The 17420-nt window shown below is 36.7% G+C and overlaps 1 protein-coding gene across 1 annotated transcript; it reads left to right on the forward strand.

The window, feature by feature from the left end:
- Window positions 1-277: 277 nt before the first annotated feature.
- On the forward strand, window positions 278-16520 carry LOC110464662 (carboxylesterase 1E-like). Its single transcript, XM_021519998.1, has 3 exons — window positions 278-766; window positions 8219-9888; window positions 10351-16520. Exons 2-3 carry the CDS (start codon window positions 8342-8344, stop codon window positions 10601-10603), a joined length of 1800 nt encoding a protein of 599 aa, XP_021375673.1. The 5' UTR covers window positions 278-766; window positions 8219-8341; the 3' UTR covers window positions 10604-16520.
- Window positions 16521-17420: the final 900 nt, after the last annotated feature.

Genomic DNA, 17420 nt, shown 5'->3' on the forward strand with positions numbered 1-17420 from the left:
ACATATAAAATTGACCGTTTACCATTATACACATTATCAGTTTTAAACAGACGGACCTTACGTAGACAATCCGACAACCTTTTTCGACGGGTTACATGGAGATTCGGAATGTTGCTCTGCACGTGAACATGATTGGGACAGACCATTCGTGTTTTCAGGGCCGAGGAAGCCGACTGCTCCACCACAACAGTGACTCATCAATACAATATAATATCATCGCTACAACAGTGTTATCTCGTGCAGCCTATCGTTGCTCGGGAATGGACGAAACCCAGTACATTTCAAGGTCCCATACATTAACACCAAGTCGTTCGTTTCTTATATATATCATCTTTTAATTAAAACAGCACTCGCTTTACCGCTTGTATTAATTTTGATAATTAAGACTGTTACATGAAGCTGACAAGACATCCGTCAGTGAAACATCGACTATGCAGCCATCCCATCACTTACTCTCGTACACTTGTGCTCGTTACATTAGAGGGATCTCGTTGTACATATTACTCACTAGGCCACTACGACACTAGTGTATAGCTTAATACACGCGCATCCCTCCACTAAATCCGATACTGAAGAGATAGTTTCAGCAGCACGCATCATATCACCCTCCGTGAGGATTTCTGATTTAAATGTCAGCTCAGCAAGTACAGTGAAGATGTGTGTGATGATATTTTCTCCAGTGAATGTTGTACGGGAGGACTACACATATCTTATGCTATAATACACGCCTTAATGCCGTGCTGCAAAAGGATATCATTGAAAACAGGTAAACTAATCACCTATTGTTTATATTATAAAAGAATGCAATCTTATTACAGATGTATCACATTTGCATGTATCTGAATATGATCAAACTGCTGATTTTTAACACGTATTTTCTTAATTATTTTGTATAATGTATATCTCATATGCCTGCTTACATGTGATATCTGTGATGTACGAGGTAATGCATGGAATGCGATGTGTATTAAACATTCTATTTATAGCTCTACTCACAAGTACATTGTATTACAGTAGAAATTCCCGTGCGTGATTACTTGCACTAAGTCACCATGTTTAATGTCACGGCAGTAAAACGTATTGTAGAACATCCACTCTGTGTTTTGTAAGTCGAGGGTCAAACGCAGTCAGATTGATTAATGAGCTAGTTGCTTATATATTTGGTAAAACAACGACCTGTGTACTATGTAACTATAATTTTGCGACCTGTATAATAACATTTTTGTAAAAAGTCTACTGTTATATAGTATATTTATTTTATGTCCCCTTGACTTGCATAAGGCGGCCCAACATAGTTAGTTTCACGTGTCCGGTGAATGTTGTCTCTTGGTGTCCGCCTAATAAGTCATCTGGAAGACAAGTTGACATCTTGAGTGAAGCACAAGGACGCTATCCTGGTGGCGTTACCATATATACACTGCATCAACTGCAGTGTACTGTGAAGTTAACGGTAGAGGGAGCCACGATCATAGTAATGTTCTGTACTGATTAATGACATGATTATAGATTAGCTGTCGTTGATTATTAATCATGATACTCATGGCCCGTATGGTAAACGATAATTCAGGTCCCAATCTAGGGGGTAAACGGTTCTCCATTGATATTTCCCATATCCCCGATCCCTGTGGTAAACAGTAGTTCATTTATTGATATTTTACATGTCCCAGATCACTGTGGTAAACAGTCTAGTAATTCATTGATATTTCCGATGTCCCTAGACCCGTGGTTATGCTGATTCATTGATATTTACCATGTCCCTGATCCCTTTGACATTTTAAAACGACAGTCGATTGCCATTCCTCATGTCCCCGATCCCTGTGGTATACGTTTGCTACATTGTATTTTCTATGTCCCTAACCCGTAATCCCGAAAGTTAACCGTAGTCCATTAATAAATAATATGCCCCTTACCACTGTGGTGATCAGCAGTCCATTGATACTTGTTTATTACAAGTCCCTTATCCCTGTAGTAAATGGTAGCCTATTGGTATTTCTATGTCCCTGGTCTCTGTGGTAAACAGTAGGCTATTGATATTTCCCATGTCCCCGGTCTCTGGTAAACAGTAGACTATTGATATTTCCAATGTCCCCGGTGTCTGGTAAACAGTAGACTATTGATATTTTCCATGTCCCCGGTCTCTGGTAAACAATAGACTATTGATATATCCAATGTCCCCGGTCTGTGGTAAACAGTAGGCTATTGATATTTCCATGTCCCGGGTCTCTGGTAAACAATAGACTATTGAATTCATTGATATTTCCGATGTCCCTAGACCCGTGGTTATGCTGATTTATTGATATTTACCATGTCCCTGATCCCTTTGACATTTTAAAACGACAGTCGATTGCCATTCCTCATGTCCCCGATCCCTGTGGTATACGTTTGCTACATTGTATTTTCTATGTCCCTAACCCGTAATGCCGAAAGTTAACCGTAGTGCATTAATAAATAATATGCCCCTTACCACTGTGGTGATCAGCAGTCCATTGATACTTGTTTATTACAAGTCCCTTATCCCTGTAGTAAATGGTAGCCTATTGGTATTTCTATGTCCCTGGTCTCTGTGGTAAACAGTAGGCTATTGATATTTCCATGTCCCGGGTCTCTGGTAAACAATAGACTATTGATATTTCCCATGTCCCCGGTCCCTGGTTAACAGTAGACTATTGGTATTTCCCAGGTCCCCGGTCTCTGGTAAACAGTAGGCTATCGATATTTCCCATGTCCCCGGTCTCTGGAAAACGGTAGACTATTGATATGTCCCATGTCCCCGGTCTCTGGTAAACAATAGGCTATTGATATTTCCCATGTCCCCGGTCTCTTGTAAACAATAGACTATTGAATTCATTGATATTTCCGATGTCCCTAGACCCGTGGTTATGCTGATTTATTGATATTTACCATGTCCCTGATCCCTTTGACATTTTAAAACGACAGTCGATTGCCATTCCTCATGTCCCCGATCCCTGTGGTATACGTTTGCTACATTGTATTTTCTATGTCCCTAACCCGTAATGCCGAAAGTTAACCGTAGTGCATTAATAAATAATATGCCCCTTACCACTGTGGTGATCAGCAGTCCATTGATACTTGTTTATTACAAGTCCCTTATCCCTGTAGTAAATGGTAGCCTATTGGTATTTCTATGTCCCTGGTCTCTGTGGAAAACAGTAGGCTATTGATATTTCCCATGTCCCTGGCCTCTGGTAAACAGTAGACTATTGATATTTTCCAATGTCCCCGGTCTCTGGTAGACAGTAGGCTATTGATACTTTGTTATGTAACTCTGTTGATACTCAGTAGACTATTAATATTTTCCATGTCCCCGGTCTCTGGTAAACAATAGGCTATTTATATTTCCCATGTCCCTGGTCTCTGGTAAACAGTAGGCTATTGATATTTTCCATGTCCCTTGACTCTGGTAAACAGTAGACTATTAATATTTTCCATGTCCCCGGTCTCTGGTAAACAATTGGCTATTGATATTTCCCATGTCCCCGGTCTCTTGTAAACAATAGACTATTGAATTCATTGATATTTCCGATGTCCCTAGACCCGTGGTTATGCTGATTTATTGATATTTACCATGTCCCTGATCCCTTTGACATTTTAAAACGACAGTCGATTGCCATTCCTCATGTCCCCGATCCCTGTGGTATACGTTTGCTACATTGTATTTTCTATGTCCCTAACCAGTAATCCCGAAAGTTAACCGTAGTCCATTAATAAATAATATGCCCCTTACCACTGTGGTGATCAGCAGTCCATTGATACTTTTTTATTACAAGTCCCTTATCCCTGTAGTAAATGGTAGCCTATTGGTATTTCTATGTCCCTGGTCTCTGTGGAAAACAGTAGGCTATTGATATTTCCCATGTCCCTGGCCTCTGGTAAACAGTAGACTATTGATATTTTCCAATGTCCCCGGTCTCTGGTAGACGGTAGGCTATTGATATTTCCCATGTGCCCGGTCTCTGGTTAACAGTAGACTATTGATATTTCCCATGTCCCCGGACTATTAATATTTTCCATGTCCCTGGTCTCTGGTAAACAGTAGGCTATTGATATTTCCATGTCCCCGGTCTCTGGTAAACAATAGGCTATTGCTCTTTCCCATGTCCCCGGTCTCTGGTAAACAATAGGCTATTGCTCTTTCCCATGTCCCCGGTCTCTGGTAAACAATAGGCTATTGATATTTCCCATGTCCCCGGTTTCTGGTAGACGGTAGGCTATTGATATTTCCCATGTCCCCGGTCTCTGGAAAACGGTAGACTATTGATATGTCCCATGTCCCCGGTCTCTGGTAAACAGTAGCCTATTTATATTTCCCATGTCCCCGGTCTCTGGTAAACAGTAGGCTATTTAAATTTCCCATGTCCCCGGTCTCTGGTAAACAGTAGGCTATTGATATTTCCCATTTCCCCGGTCTCTGGTAGACAGTAGGCTATTGATATTTTGTTATGTCCCCGGTCTATGGTTAACAGTAGGCTACTGGTATTTCCCATGTCCCCGGTCTCTGGTAAACAGTAGGCTATTGATATTTCCCATGTCCCCGGTCTCTGGTAGACAGTAGGCTATTGATATTTCCCATGTCCCCGGTCTCTGGTAAACAGTAGGCTATTGATATTTCCCATGTGCCCGGTCTCTGGTTAACAGTAGACTATTGATATTTCCCATGTCCCCGGTCTCTGGTAAACAATAGGCTATTGATACATTTGTATAGTAAGCAGTATGGTAGTTGTCAATGTATTAATCCATCAGAGTAGATACGTAGTATAGAAGTTGTAATTGTATTACTCCATCAGAGTAGGCGGTATGGTAGTTGTCACTGTTTAGTCCATCAGAGTAGGCAGTATAGTACTTGTCAATGTATTACTCCATCAGAGTAGGCAGTATAGTAGTTATCAATGTATTACTCCATCAGAGTAGGCAATATAGTAGTTGTCATTGTATTACTCCATCAGAGTAGGCAGTATAGTAGTTATCAATGTATTACTCCATCAGAGTAGGCGGTATGGTAGTTGTCACTGTTTACTCCATCAGAGTAGGCAGTATAGTAGTTGTCAATGTATTACTCCATCAGAGGAGGCAGTATAGTAGTTGTCAATGGATTAATCCATCAGAGTAGATACGTAGTGTAGAATTTGTAATTGTATTACTCCATCAGAGTAGGCAGTATGGTAGTTGTAATTGTATTACACCATCAGAGTAGGCAATATAGTAGTTGTCATTGTATTACTCCATCAGACTAAGCAGTATAGTAGTTGTCAATGTATTACTCCATCAGAGTAGGCAGTTTGGTAGTTGTATTTTTTGTATTACACCATCAGATTAGGCAGTATGGTAGTTGTAATTGTATTACTCCATCAGAGTAGGCAGTTTGGTAGTTGTATTTTTTGTATTACACCATCAGATTAGGCAGTATGGTAGTTGTAATTGTATTACTCCATCAGAGTAGGCAGTATAGTAGTTGTCAATGTATTACTCCATCAGAGTAGGCAGTTTGGTAGTTGTATTTTTTGTATTCCACCATCAGATTAGGCAGTATGGTAGTTGTAATTGTATCACTCCATCAGAGTAGGCAGTATAGTAGTTGTCAATGTATTACTCCATCAGAGTTGGTGGTATGGTAGTTGTCAATGTATTACTCCATCAGAGTAGGCAGTTTGGTAGTTGTCAATGTATTACTCCATCAGAGTAGGCGGTATGGTAGTTGTCAATGTATTACTCCATTAGAGTAGGCAGTTTGGTAGTTGTCAATGTATTACACCATCAGAGTAGGCGGTATGGTAGTTGTCAATGTATTACTCCATTAGAGTAGGCGGGATGGTAGTTGTCAATGTATCACTCCATCAGAGTTGGCGGTATAGTATTTGTCAATGTATTACTCCATCAGAGTTGGCGGTATGGTAGTTGTCAATGTATCACTCCATCAGAGTTGGCGGTATAGTAGTTGTCAATGTATTACTCCATCAGAGTAGGCGGTATGGTACATGTAGTTGTCAATGTATTACTCCATCAGAGTAGGCGGTAAGGTACATGTAGTTGTAATTGTATTACTCCATCAGAGTAGGCAGTATGGTAGTTGTAATTGTATTACTCCATAAGAGTAAGCCGTATAGTAGTTGTCAATGTATTACTCCATCAGAGTAGGCGGTATGGTACATGTAGTTGTAATTGTATTACTCCATCAGAGTAGGCGGTATGGTAGTTGTAATTGCATTACTCCATTAGAGTAAGCAGTATAGTAGTGGTCAATGTATTACACTATCAGAGTAGGCAGAAAAGCAGTTATCATTTTGTAACGTCATAACACAAAGGACAATATGATAGTTGTCATCCGTAGACAGCATCAGACTATCATAGGAGAACGTTTAATACAGTGTAGTCGTGATTTTGTATCAGAATATGATTACAGACGGCATAGGCAGTTATCATAGTGTTCGCCACTGGATCATAAACGTCTTTACAGTTATCCCCTTATTATCCCAACAGACCAGATACACTTTTTGATACGAGATGGGTAAGGCAGGGAGGATCGCTTTAATGTTGAGATACAATACAATACGGACTGTGCCATTCAGGATCAGGTGCGATCAGGTCTTGTACAAGATGTGTTTAATAAGATAGAGTGACAGTGAAGGTTGGTAGAAGGAAACCAAGTTGTTATTGGAAGGTTAGAATGAAATACACCTTTATCTACCATAACCCGTGATTTACTACTGTAGAACTGTCCAATTTGTGAGGTTGTTTATAAAGAAGGATTCTCGACGGCTGATGTGCTGGAGCAGATAAGGACACTTTAGGTTTACCATAGTGTATCAGCACGTAGACTTAAGTGTAAAAACCATGCGCACACAAATATTTATATCTACTCGAAAAGACATTTTTTTTTTTTTTTGCACTCAGTGTTAATCATTCAGCATCATCAATAACAATACCGTGACAGTGTGCGTTTTCATTATTATTTGTTTATGATTGCTATAGCCAAGTAAATAATAATAATATAAATACCATTATGAATATATATTTTCCATAAAAAAACACCTTTCTTAATATTTTTTTATTTTTTTATTTATTTTTATTTATTTTTTTGTAGCGTTATTCTATATATATTATATATCATATTATGCATTACGAGAACATGCTATATTTTGGCATTCCTTTTCTTTATACTTAATTATGTTTTCCAAGACATATAATGATAATAATGTGAAGTATGTTTTATTTTTAGCAAATAATTGGAAAAAAATAATCACTGTGTTGGTCATTGTAATGAGCTGTCTTGATTGAAATGTTCATCATAATGCTTGTTGTCTTTTTTTATTTATCTATTCATAATTTCAAGTACATGTTACATTTACTTGCATGTTGTTCTACATGTATTTTTATTCATTGTATTATTCATTCATTCACTCATTACTTTGTCCATTTGTTCATCTTCATCTTTCATTCCATTCATCTATAAATCTATCCATTCACATATCCAACTATTCATTCATTTATACCATATACATTATATATAAGTTCATATTTTTTCCATGAAAAACTTGATTGTACTTTTCCTATTATTCTAATATTTTGTATGTAACATTTTTAATTCATGTCATGGCATATATATTGTTCATCTCCCATTCCGTTCATCTATCACTCTATCCATATACATATTTCAATGAAATAATTGATTGCACTTTTCCTATTATTCTTATATTTGGTATGTAACAATTTTAATTCATACTTAAATTGGGATAACAAATAATTCCTTTCTGTTTCTGTTCGCTAATATGATATACTTTATAAATGGTGTATCCAATTATAGTAAGTAAAATATTGACATCTGTATAACTTTTGCAGTTAATTTTGTAACCAACTACAATATATTTTGGATTTTGCATAATTTCTTTAGAATTACAAAGGTAATCTAAATTTTGTATTTAGATTTCCTTATGCGACAGCTGTTTTTTCAATAGGGTTCACATTAATTACTAAGATGAATTTTTTTCTCTGAAATAAAACTAACTGCTTCCAAGTAAGTTGTTTTTCAAGTTACAACTTAGGTAACTAAATGTGTTAACTGTGATTATCGGTCAAGTGCATTCAGCGTTATAAAACTTTGCCCTATGTGCACCGGAAATGAAGATACAAATGTCAACATTTTAAGTTGAAAAATGATGATGCACTGCTTGTATAATTCATAATCATTTTATTTGTTTTGTAGATCTGACATGATGAGCGTTTGATACAAAACTTTTTTCGCCATACTGTAAGTCCAATTTTCTCAACTTCAACTAAGCTGTCCGGAAACTCCACATCTCACAGACGATAGACCGAAATACATACGATGATTTTGCCAGTCCTACTTTTCCTCCTACCCATACTGCCCCTTGCGATGTTTCAGGCGCAACCTGTCCAGTATCATACACTGGGCACGCCCTTAGGAAAACTAACTGGAAGACAGATAGCTTTTGGGACAGATGCGACGGTGTATCAGTTCCTTAAAATTCCGTTTGCCAAGCCACCTGTGGGAGACCTACGATTCCAGAAGACAGTACCAGTAGAGAGATGGAGCAGCATACATGACAGTACCGAACATGGGCCCTCATGCTTACAAGAGATCCCCGCAGCAATAAAACAATTTCTCAGTAACAAAGAGGTTTCAGAGGATTGTCTGCATCTTAATGTATACACTTCTGGCGATTTGTCTCCAACAACCAACAAAAGTGTTATGGTATTTTTTCATGGTGGTGGGTTTCTTACAGGTCAAGCTCAACTATACGACGGATCAGGACTAGCTGTCAATGGGGACGTGATAGTTGTCACAGTGAATTACAGGCTGGGTGTTCTCGGTTTCTTCAGCACGGGTGATTCTGTAGCAAGGGGAAATTATGGTCTTTGGGATCAAATTGAAGCCCTGAAGTGGGTGCAAAATAATATAGGATCTTTCGGTGGTAATCCCAATTCTGTGACGATTTTTGGCGAATCCGCTGGAGCATTTAGTGTATCTCTCCTCTCCGTCATACCAGAGAACAAAGGCCTGTTCCAGCGAGTCATTTTGCAGAGTGGTGACTACAGCTCCTACTATGCTATCAACAAAAAGCCGAACGATTTTGCTACTGCATTTAGCTATCAGTCTAAGTGTAGAAATCTACAAACATCACAAGCCATGTTCGATTGTGTCCGAAATATTCCCGCTGATCGCATCATTCCAACACAGAATAAGGCCATTTTGTTCAGTCTACTTGCTCCTGATAGTTTATTCAATTCGCCACTTGCCCCAGTCATTGATGGAGATCTTATCAAAAGTGATCCTGTCGAGTCGGCGCAAAACACCTCTTCCGACATGATCGCGTTCTTTCAGTCACTAGACTTGATGGCGGGCTGTGTCAGTACAGAGGGGTCATTACTCCAGGCCTATATCTATCCATACATGGAGACCAAGTACGACTTCAATACTAGTGAAGGGGTCCCCACCTCTTTACTTCGCTCGTATTTTGCACGTACTCTCGCGGAACAACTTTACAATAACCAAAGCAACGTTTGGAGGGCGATTGTGGACAAGTTCGGTTCCAGTGATATAGAAGTCCAGGCAAGAAAAATAATGGACTTGTATGGCGATGTTTTCTTCTATCTGCCGATGATTCGAGCCGTAGATTTGCATTCTTCAAACAATAAAGACGGTAACACTTTCCAGTACATGTTTAGTGAACCAACCCCTATACCGATATCTGGGAAACAACAGCCGTCTTGGTTCCGTGGTTCGGAGCACGGTGCCGATCTTATCTTCCTTTTTGGTATAGAAAAACTAAATCGTATTATCAGCATCCCATCGTCCACAATGGACTTCGTACAGCAGCTGAGGACCTACTGGACGAACTTCGCTAACAATGGGTAAATCAATACTACGTTTCAGTCTTTCCTTGCCACTTTAACATAGAAGTTGTATAACTTTATTTATCACATAACTGACCAATTTGCTATGTCATACGGCCATGTATACATATGTTATACCACACGCTTTGATAAATCATTTCTGGGAAGAAAACTATACCATGCGGGACTTTTATGAAAGATGATAAAGATAAAATAAACAAAATATAATCAATAACAGTGCTCTGGGTGTAACAAATCCAGAGGGTTAGACCGGGATTCAAATCCTGGACTTCAGTGTGATGCAATGTCGCTCTAACCGATTGAAATGTCATAGTCCAGTTGTTTCTACAGTAAAGAGGGGATAACTGTTTTTAGGGAAATATACATTGCAGTTGAACAGGAATCCTTAATACATTTCACAGCGGTATGCTTATATAACCATTTTAATTTTATAGCCATTTCCTTAATTATTTGTTTCAGAGATCCTAACCGTGGCAGAAATGTGAATATCCGGTGGCCAGAGTATAATTCGGCAAACCGTAGCTTTATCGACCTTGCGGCATCATCCGTTTCTCAACAAACAGCCATGCTCCAGGATCGTGTCAAGTTTTGGGAGAAGGACTTGCCACTGATTGCAAGTACGAACGTCACAGACAGTGCTGTGTCGTTAGCAACTGCCAAATGGACAATACTTATTATGTTATTTGTCAATTCCATACTCCGTAGGCTCTGATATGAATGTCAAACATAGAATGTATGTTGGTAGAGTTACAGTAGGTATGATGAAAGTTGTATTCATTTTGCATTCGCCTGTCCGAAACAAAACCCATCAGATGAAAAAGTGAGTGTCGGAGAATGTTTTAGTAAGCTCTAGCTGCTTGAACAAACAAACAAGATGCGATTACAACATGCATCAGGGAGAGAAAGAGTGCGTATGTCATTTGCTGGTGCGTACGGTTATATTTATTTCGTTCCAAATCAAGGTGGGTTTGTACACAATGAACAACCCTTCCAAACCGTTTGTTTAGCAGAGTATTATACCACATAGTATGTTTTAACAGCAGCATGCCTATTGCATTACCTGAAAGCTGTTCCTGTTGTAATCTCTAGTCGTCAAGTATCTGTACTGGGAGGCACAAGTTCGCTATGATAAGTTACATACGTCATAGGTTGTACATTACTGCTTACCAGTAGGTGTGATTTGTGTGAAAGCTGCACATCGAGGTATCGTATCTCGTGTCTGCAACCCTGCTGGTTACATTAACACGTTTCCACGTTGTTTTTGTTTTGTTATCAATCTCGGCCTTATTCGGTCTATGTTCTTGCTCAAAGTCAAACATCAGCCTCAGTTAACGAACTGGCAATAGTACTGGTAAACCCTACAAAAATCATAATTAAAACATCAAACCTGCTCAGAGTGTAGTTTATCTGTCTAAATACAAAACTGAACATTAACGACGTCGGACATTAAACTAAACACTTTCCATTACAAAAACAAAATCATGGATAAATCAAAGATACTTGTATTGAAAAGATTGTTTTTGAAAAGTTTTCGGCGTGAATAACTGAATATTGAATAGTTACAACATTTACATGTAAAGATAAAGTAAAGCTGAACAGCAAATACAATCAAAGCATAATATTAACCAGACAGAACTGAACATTAACCAATTAATGATAAACATTGATGATGTATAACTAAATATTGACGATTCAAAATTAAACGTTTGTCATTTTCTCCAAAACTTGCGACTTTCCTTGTTAACCAATGCCTAGCAAGTTCTTACATGACCATAGCCGTTAATAAAACGTAAGCACAAACAAAACCAGAAGCAAATCTAGTGTACCAATATATGCGAGCCTAACATCCTTGATAACACACCTTATACTCCTTTCCTATGGGTATTTTCTCTCCAAGCGTAATGTATTAATGGCACGTGCTATAAGACTGCAGTAATATATTAGTTACATTATTGCAGCATACGTATTAATACAAGATGAATGGCAGTGCACGTGACGTTACAAGATGTAAGTCACGTGATGTTACAAGATATATGTGAGCTTATCGTCCTTGATAACACGCCGATTCTAATGTATATGTGTCATATGAACCGTGACATAAATACCCGTCAGGAGACATTCGTATTTTCGATCAGTGAACAGCTTGCTGTTTGATCGACAGTGAGGTGGGGATACCATAGCTGACTGTTTCTAAACGGTAAATCTCCTGTTGATCCACGTGACTGCTTGTGCGCGTGCCTCTCCGCTCGATTCACTTGCCCCCTGGGACATGAAAGGTATCACACTGTTTAAGTGTATTACCGCCATCCCTTTCCACAAATACGCACACACTATCAGGTAGCAATATTTGTAATGCATACACACAAATAGTGTAGCAGTATTTACAACAAATACACAAAAATGGACAGCAGGATTTTACGATGAACACACACAAACATGCAACAGCATTTTTACAATGCATACACACAAACATGCAACAGTATTTTTACAATGCGTACACGCAAACATGCAACGAAATAATCAATATGTTCACGTTAAAAGGCAATAAGTATAGACAAATACAGAACGTGAACATGACAGATACAAATTCCGTTTTATCTTTATAAAGTTTCTTATTGAATTATAACAAGTGCTCAGCAGCGACCCTGTCCTGTCCTCTACAGTTGTTTAGTGATGTTCTTGGCTTTTATTTCACATACATAAAATGCTGAAGTGTTATATATATCAATGTATTAGAATAAAACGTACACAATGCGTAGCTATAACCTCTATCAGTCATACAACTCCATATTAACGATATTTGGCAGTATATTGAAAGCTTACCATTACAGCAACAATTAACATTAATACTGTATAATTAATGGTATTTAGCGTATAAGTCTGAGCAGTGACTGTGCAGACTTGTACACTGATCGAATCAAACTGAACATTTACAATGTGTTGGTGAACATTATTTATGAACAGTTTAACATTGGCCATGTACATATGTATATAAAAAAACATTGACTATTGACAATGTGAAGCTGAACATCAGCAATTAAAACATAGCATTGTTCCTTAAAGCTGAACATTGACCATCTTAAAATATACACTATTGACATACGTGTATGAAACTGAACTTTGACAATTTAAAGCTTAACGCGAGATGAGAGTTGACATTTGAACATTTTTCGTAATAAGACTAAGTATTTGCTACCGTAAAGCAGCTTATGTACCATGTTAAACTACACTTTCGTCCTTAAAGCTGAACATTTATCATATTATACTTAACGTTGACAATGTACAGATGGATATTGGCCCTGTAAATTAGGCAGTTCTTTATTATTTCTTGTTGTCATCAAATTTAAAACAAATGCCATAGTAGGTTTTTTATGATTATAGTTTTTAATGAAACGGTTTCTTAAATCAGTATAATGACTACATCTAATAATAAAATTATACTCGTCTTCAATATCGCCAGTGTTACAATATATAAAAAATTCTATTTTTTCTCTCTAAACCATGAAATCTACCCGTTTCAATATTCAACGTATGCGATGACAACCGATTTTTAGCAATTTGTTTTATATTTTGTAATCCAATAGGTTTAATTACTGTTTAAGACAAAACATACCACAAATCCATTTATGAAGAGAACACTTAGCAGATGAATTAATTAAATCTAGACACTCCTGTTGAAAAATGTCATGCATTCTGCATTTAATAATTTTCAGAAGTTGACCTTCATTACCCTCTGTTAGCCATAAATATCCCAAACCTAACCTATATAATTCGTTTCTTATGTTATTTGTCCAGTCGCTGCCCTTTTCAATCATCTCATCGTAACAAGCATTTAAAATGCAAATGTCCGACATTCTTAGTTTAAGCCAATATTTAAAAATTCTAAATTTTCTTATCATATGTAAAGGTAGCCTCCCTAATTCTTGATAAATCATTACATTAGGTGTGTATTTCTTAAACCCCAAAACTCGTTTACAATAATTCAAATGCACTTCTTGAGCTTTGTGACAGCCCCAAACTTCAGCTCCATAGTTTAGGACACTGCACACAAAAGTATCAAAAACGCTAAGTTGGGTTTCAATATTGAAATATTTCCTTTTACAAACATTGGATACAGCATAACGTGCTTTCCTACCTTGTTCTGCTAATTTCTCTTGTGTAATACTAAATTTACCATTGAGTTTTATTAAAATTCCAAGGTAGCTAAAACTATCAACATTTTCTAAAACATTACCATCATCTAACCATTTTTCTGCCTCCTTCAACTTACCACCATTTCTAAAAATGATTGACTTTAGATTTTTTAACATTAACAGTTAGATTCCATTTCTTAGTGTATTGTAATAGTGTGTCTAACCTTTTTTTGCAATCCCTCTGCCGATTCAGCTAACCAAACCATATCATCTGCGTACATTAGAAGAAATAAGTTAATAGTTTGGAGTTCTATAGAAGGACAGTTATCAGTTAAAAAATGCATCTCACAATCATTCACATAAAGAGAAAATAAAATCGGTGACAATATTTCGCCTTGGAACAAACCATTCCTGCATTCGAAGATATTAGACATTGAATTGTTGAATTTAACACAACATTTTACATCGTTATATAAAGAACGTATCATATTTAACAGTTTACCTTCTACTCCTTCCTTAATTAGTTTAAACCACAAATAATGTCTGTTAACAAAATCGAAAGATTTCTTATAATCTATGAAACAACAATATAGCTTCTTTTTGTCTTCTTTAAAGTTCTATTAATTAACGATTGCAAGACAAAAACAGCATCTATGATTGACATATGCTTTCTGAAACCAAATTTAGCATCACTAATTTTAGAATAAACCAAATTCCTTAAGTCGATTATGTAAGGTTGCTATAAACATTTTGGCTAAACAACTAACTAGATTAATTCCTCTATAATTATTTGTGTCATTCTTATCCCCCTTTTTAAGTAAGGGAATAATATAACCTATTGACCATATGGAAGGATAGTTACCAGATTTGAACATTTCATTAAATAATTTAACAAGACAAGGAAATAAAACCTCTTTACCTCTGATAAAAAAACTCATTAATTAACAAAGCATGGCCATGTACTTCATCTGTGCTTAAGTTATTGATTACTAACTTCTTCTTTAGAAATGTCAATGTCCCGTTCATAAAACATAGCTTTAGGTATATCATTAGTGGCATCATACTTTCTCAAAAAATCGGTTACAGCCTCATTTTCACAAGGTTTCTTGGATGACAAATTACTAAAATGTAGATAAAAATCATGTTCATCAAGTGAAGACTTCACATTATTCTTTCTGTTATTGAAATATCTATAAAAATTATTTGGATTTTTTTTCTCATGAAGTTCAACATGATACATTGATGTGTTTTGTGCAGCCTCTTCAACTTAAGTTCCATTTTCTTATAACTGCGTTTTTTAAAAACACGTGCATCATGATTTTCTTCGTTCTTACATGAATTGAATATAAATAAAGCATTCTTATATTCCATATAGCGAAGTTTGCAAGTTTCATTGAACCAGAGTTTATCTTCTTTGCCTTTTTTCTTATAATCACGTACAGGATGGGTAACAACACTAAGAGGTAGTAACAGTTCTTTCAGAATATCAGTAAAAAAATTAACACATTCGTTGATTCGAGTTTGGCTCATATCATTACTGTCACAACAATAAGATAACTCGTTTCTGTTATTTTCTAACATATGACGTAAAGTTTCTGTATTGTTATCATTCCATCTTATACGTGTCGGATTCTGATTACCAACCTGTTCCTGGACATTATTTACAACATTTGAACGCAAAGTTACATATCGGAGAATGGTCTGATAAAGCATTAAATACCCCAATTTCAAAATTGATAATATCTCCAATAACAGTACCAAAATTTAATATATAGTCAATAAGACTAGTACCTCTACTATTAAAGAAGGTAACACTGCCATTTGGATCATTTTTGTGCCTTCCATTAACTGTTCTTAAGACAGTAGTCTTACACAAGGATAAAAGTTGTCTACCAAACTGATTGATAACTGGGTCTGAATTGGAACGTTTAGTTGGTACAGAATCTGGCACATACGATACAATATTGGAGATAACATTGGCGGAAAACTCTGGGATACTGTCATTATTAATATAATAATTATTGTTTCCCGTTCTGCTATTAAAATCACCAAGCCCCATTACTTTACCCACATCTTTGTACCGACACACCATTTCTTCTAGACAGGAAAACAAATCATTTTCGCATTTTTTATAAAAAGTGCTATTTACAGGCGGGAAATAACATGCAAAAAGATACAAATCCACATTGTCATTTGTTACATCACGAGATAGTTTTAGTAAAACAATATTGTCATTTATATTTTCAATAACATGACAATGGCAAGCAATCGAAGATCTAATAAAAATAATGATGCCGCCAACTTTACCGTGTAATCTATGGAAACTATGTGTTTCATAACGTAATAATTCAACAACATCTTCTTTACTGTTCAGCAAACCAACATCTTTGGGAGGATATATATACAATCTGATAAAACTAGACCTTTAATTCCTCTCAGATACTTTACGTTCCAATCAAAGATTTACAATCTTACTTCACCAACAAATTCGATAAAGACATTGCATGCCAATCAAGATAATTTAAAGTATAACGAAGCATTCAGATGATGGTTTTGTCGATGTCATATGTTTTCCTATAAGAAGACTACAGTCACATCGAGTGGTCAGATTACAATACCCTAGTTTACCAGCTCAGTCTGGCATCAGAAATATCATGGTAACTGAAAACAAACTTCTGTGAAGGATGCATGCTTTCACAAGAAACTCTCTCATCAAGATCCAGACTCCAACTCGCCCAGAATAATCACAACTGAAGCCACAGACGGTCAACAAGCATTTACTTTATATCAGCCCTCAAGGCTACTCCAACACTGTTAGAGTTTTAACACGGCGATATACTTTTAACAACCGCCGTTGCAGTCGGCATTATTATATCCTTTAAGAAATCGCCGACCAGCGGCCTCTTGTGTTGTAGGAGTATCCCAGGCATGTCTCAATCAACATCCACTACCTGAAGGATACCAAGCAACTTAATGCGAACATGCATGTAGAACACTATATTCATTATTCGTATATCATTACTTTAATGTATAAACTCTTTTGGTGCCAAACATTTGTGTATTACAGTTGGTTTTGAGAATATATATATTTATTTGGCCTGTTGAATACACGTACTGGTATTGTGAATATATTCACCATAATGTTTATTATGGTGCCTGCTGTTTCCAATATATATTATATGGCAGTATACATCTTATCAGTGACTTAAGTCTTTATTTTATTTAGTTTTTTTATTAGTACGAGAATATTGGCTTTTAATTTCTAAGAAAATTATTTTCCTGGCATTATAATTACATAAGAAATGACACGAAACCTACACGCCTTCGTAGGATGCATTTTTATATAGTCTAAACATGATTTAATAAATCCCTTTCAATCTTCGTATCGAAATATTT

Source organism: Mizuhopecten yessoensis, unplaced genomic scaffold (genome assembly GCF_002113885.1).
Source record: "Mizuhopecten yessoensis strain PY_sf001 unplaced genomic scaffold, ASM211388v2 scaffold11019, whole genome shotgun sequence".
Lineage (NCBI taxonomy): Eukaryota > Metazoa > Mollusca > Bivalvia > Pectinida > Pectinidae > Mizuhopecten > Mizuhopecten yessoensis.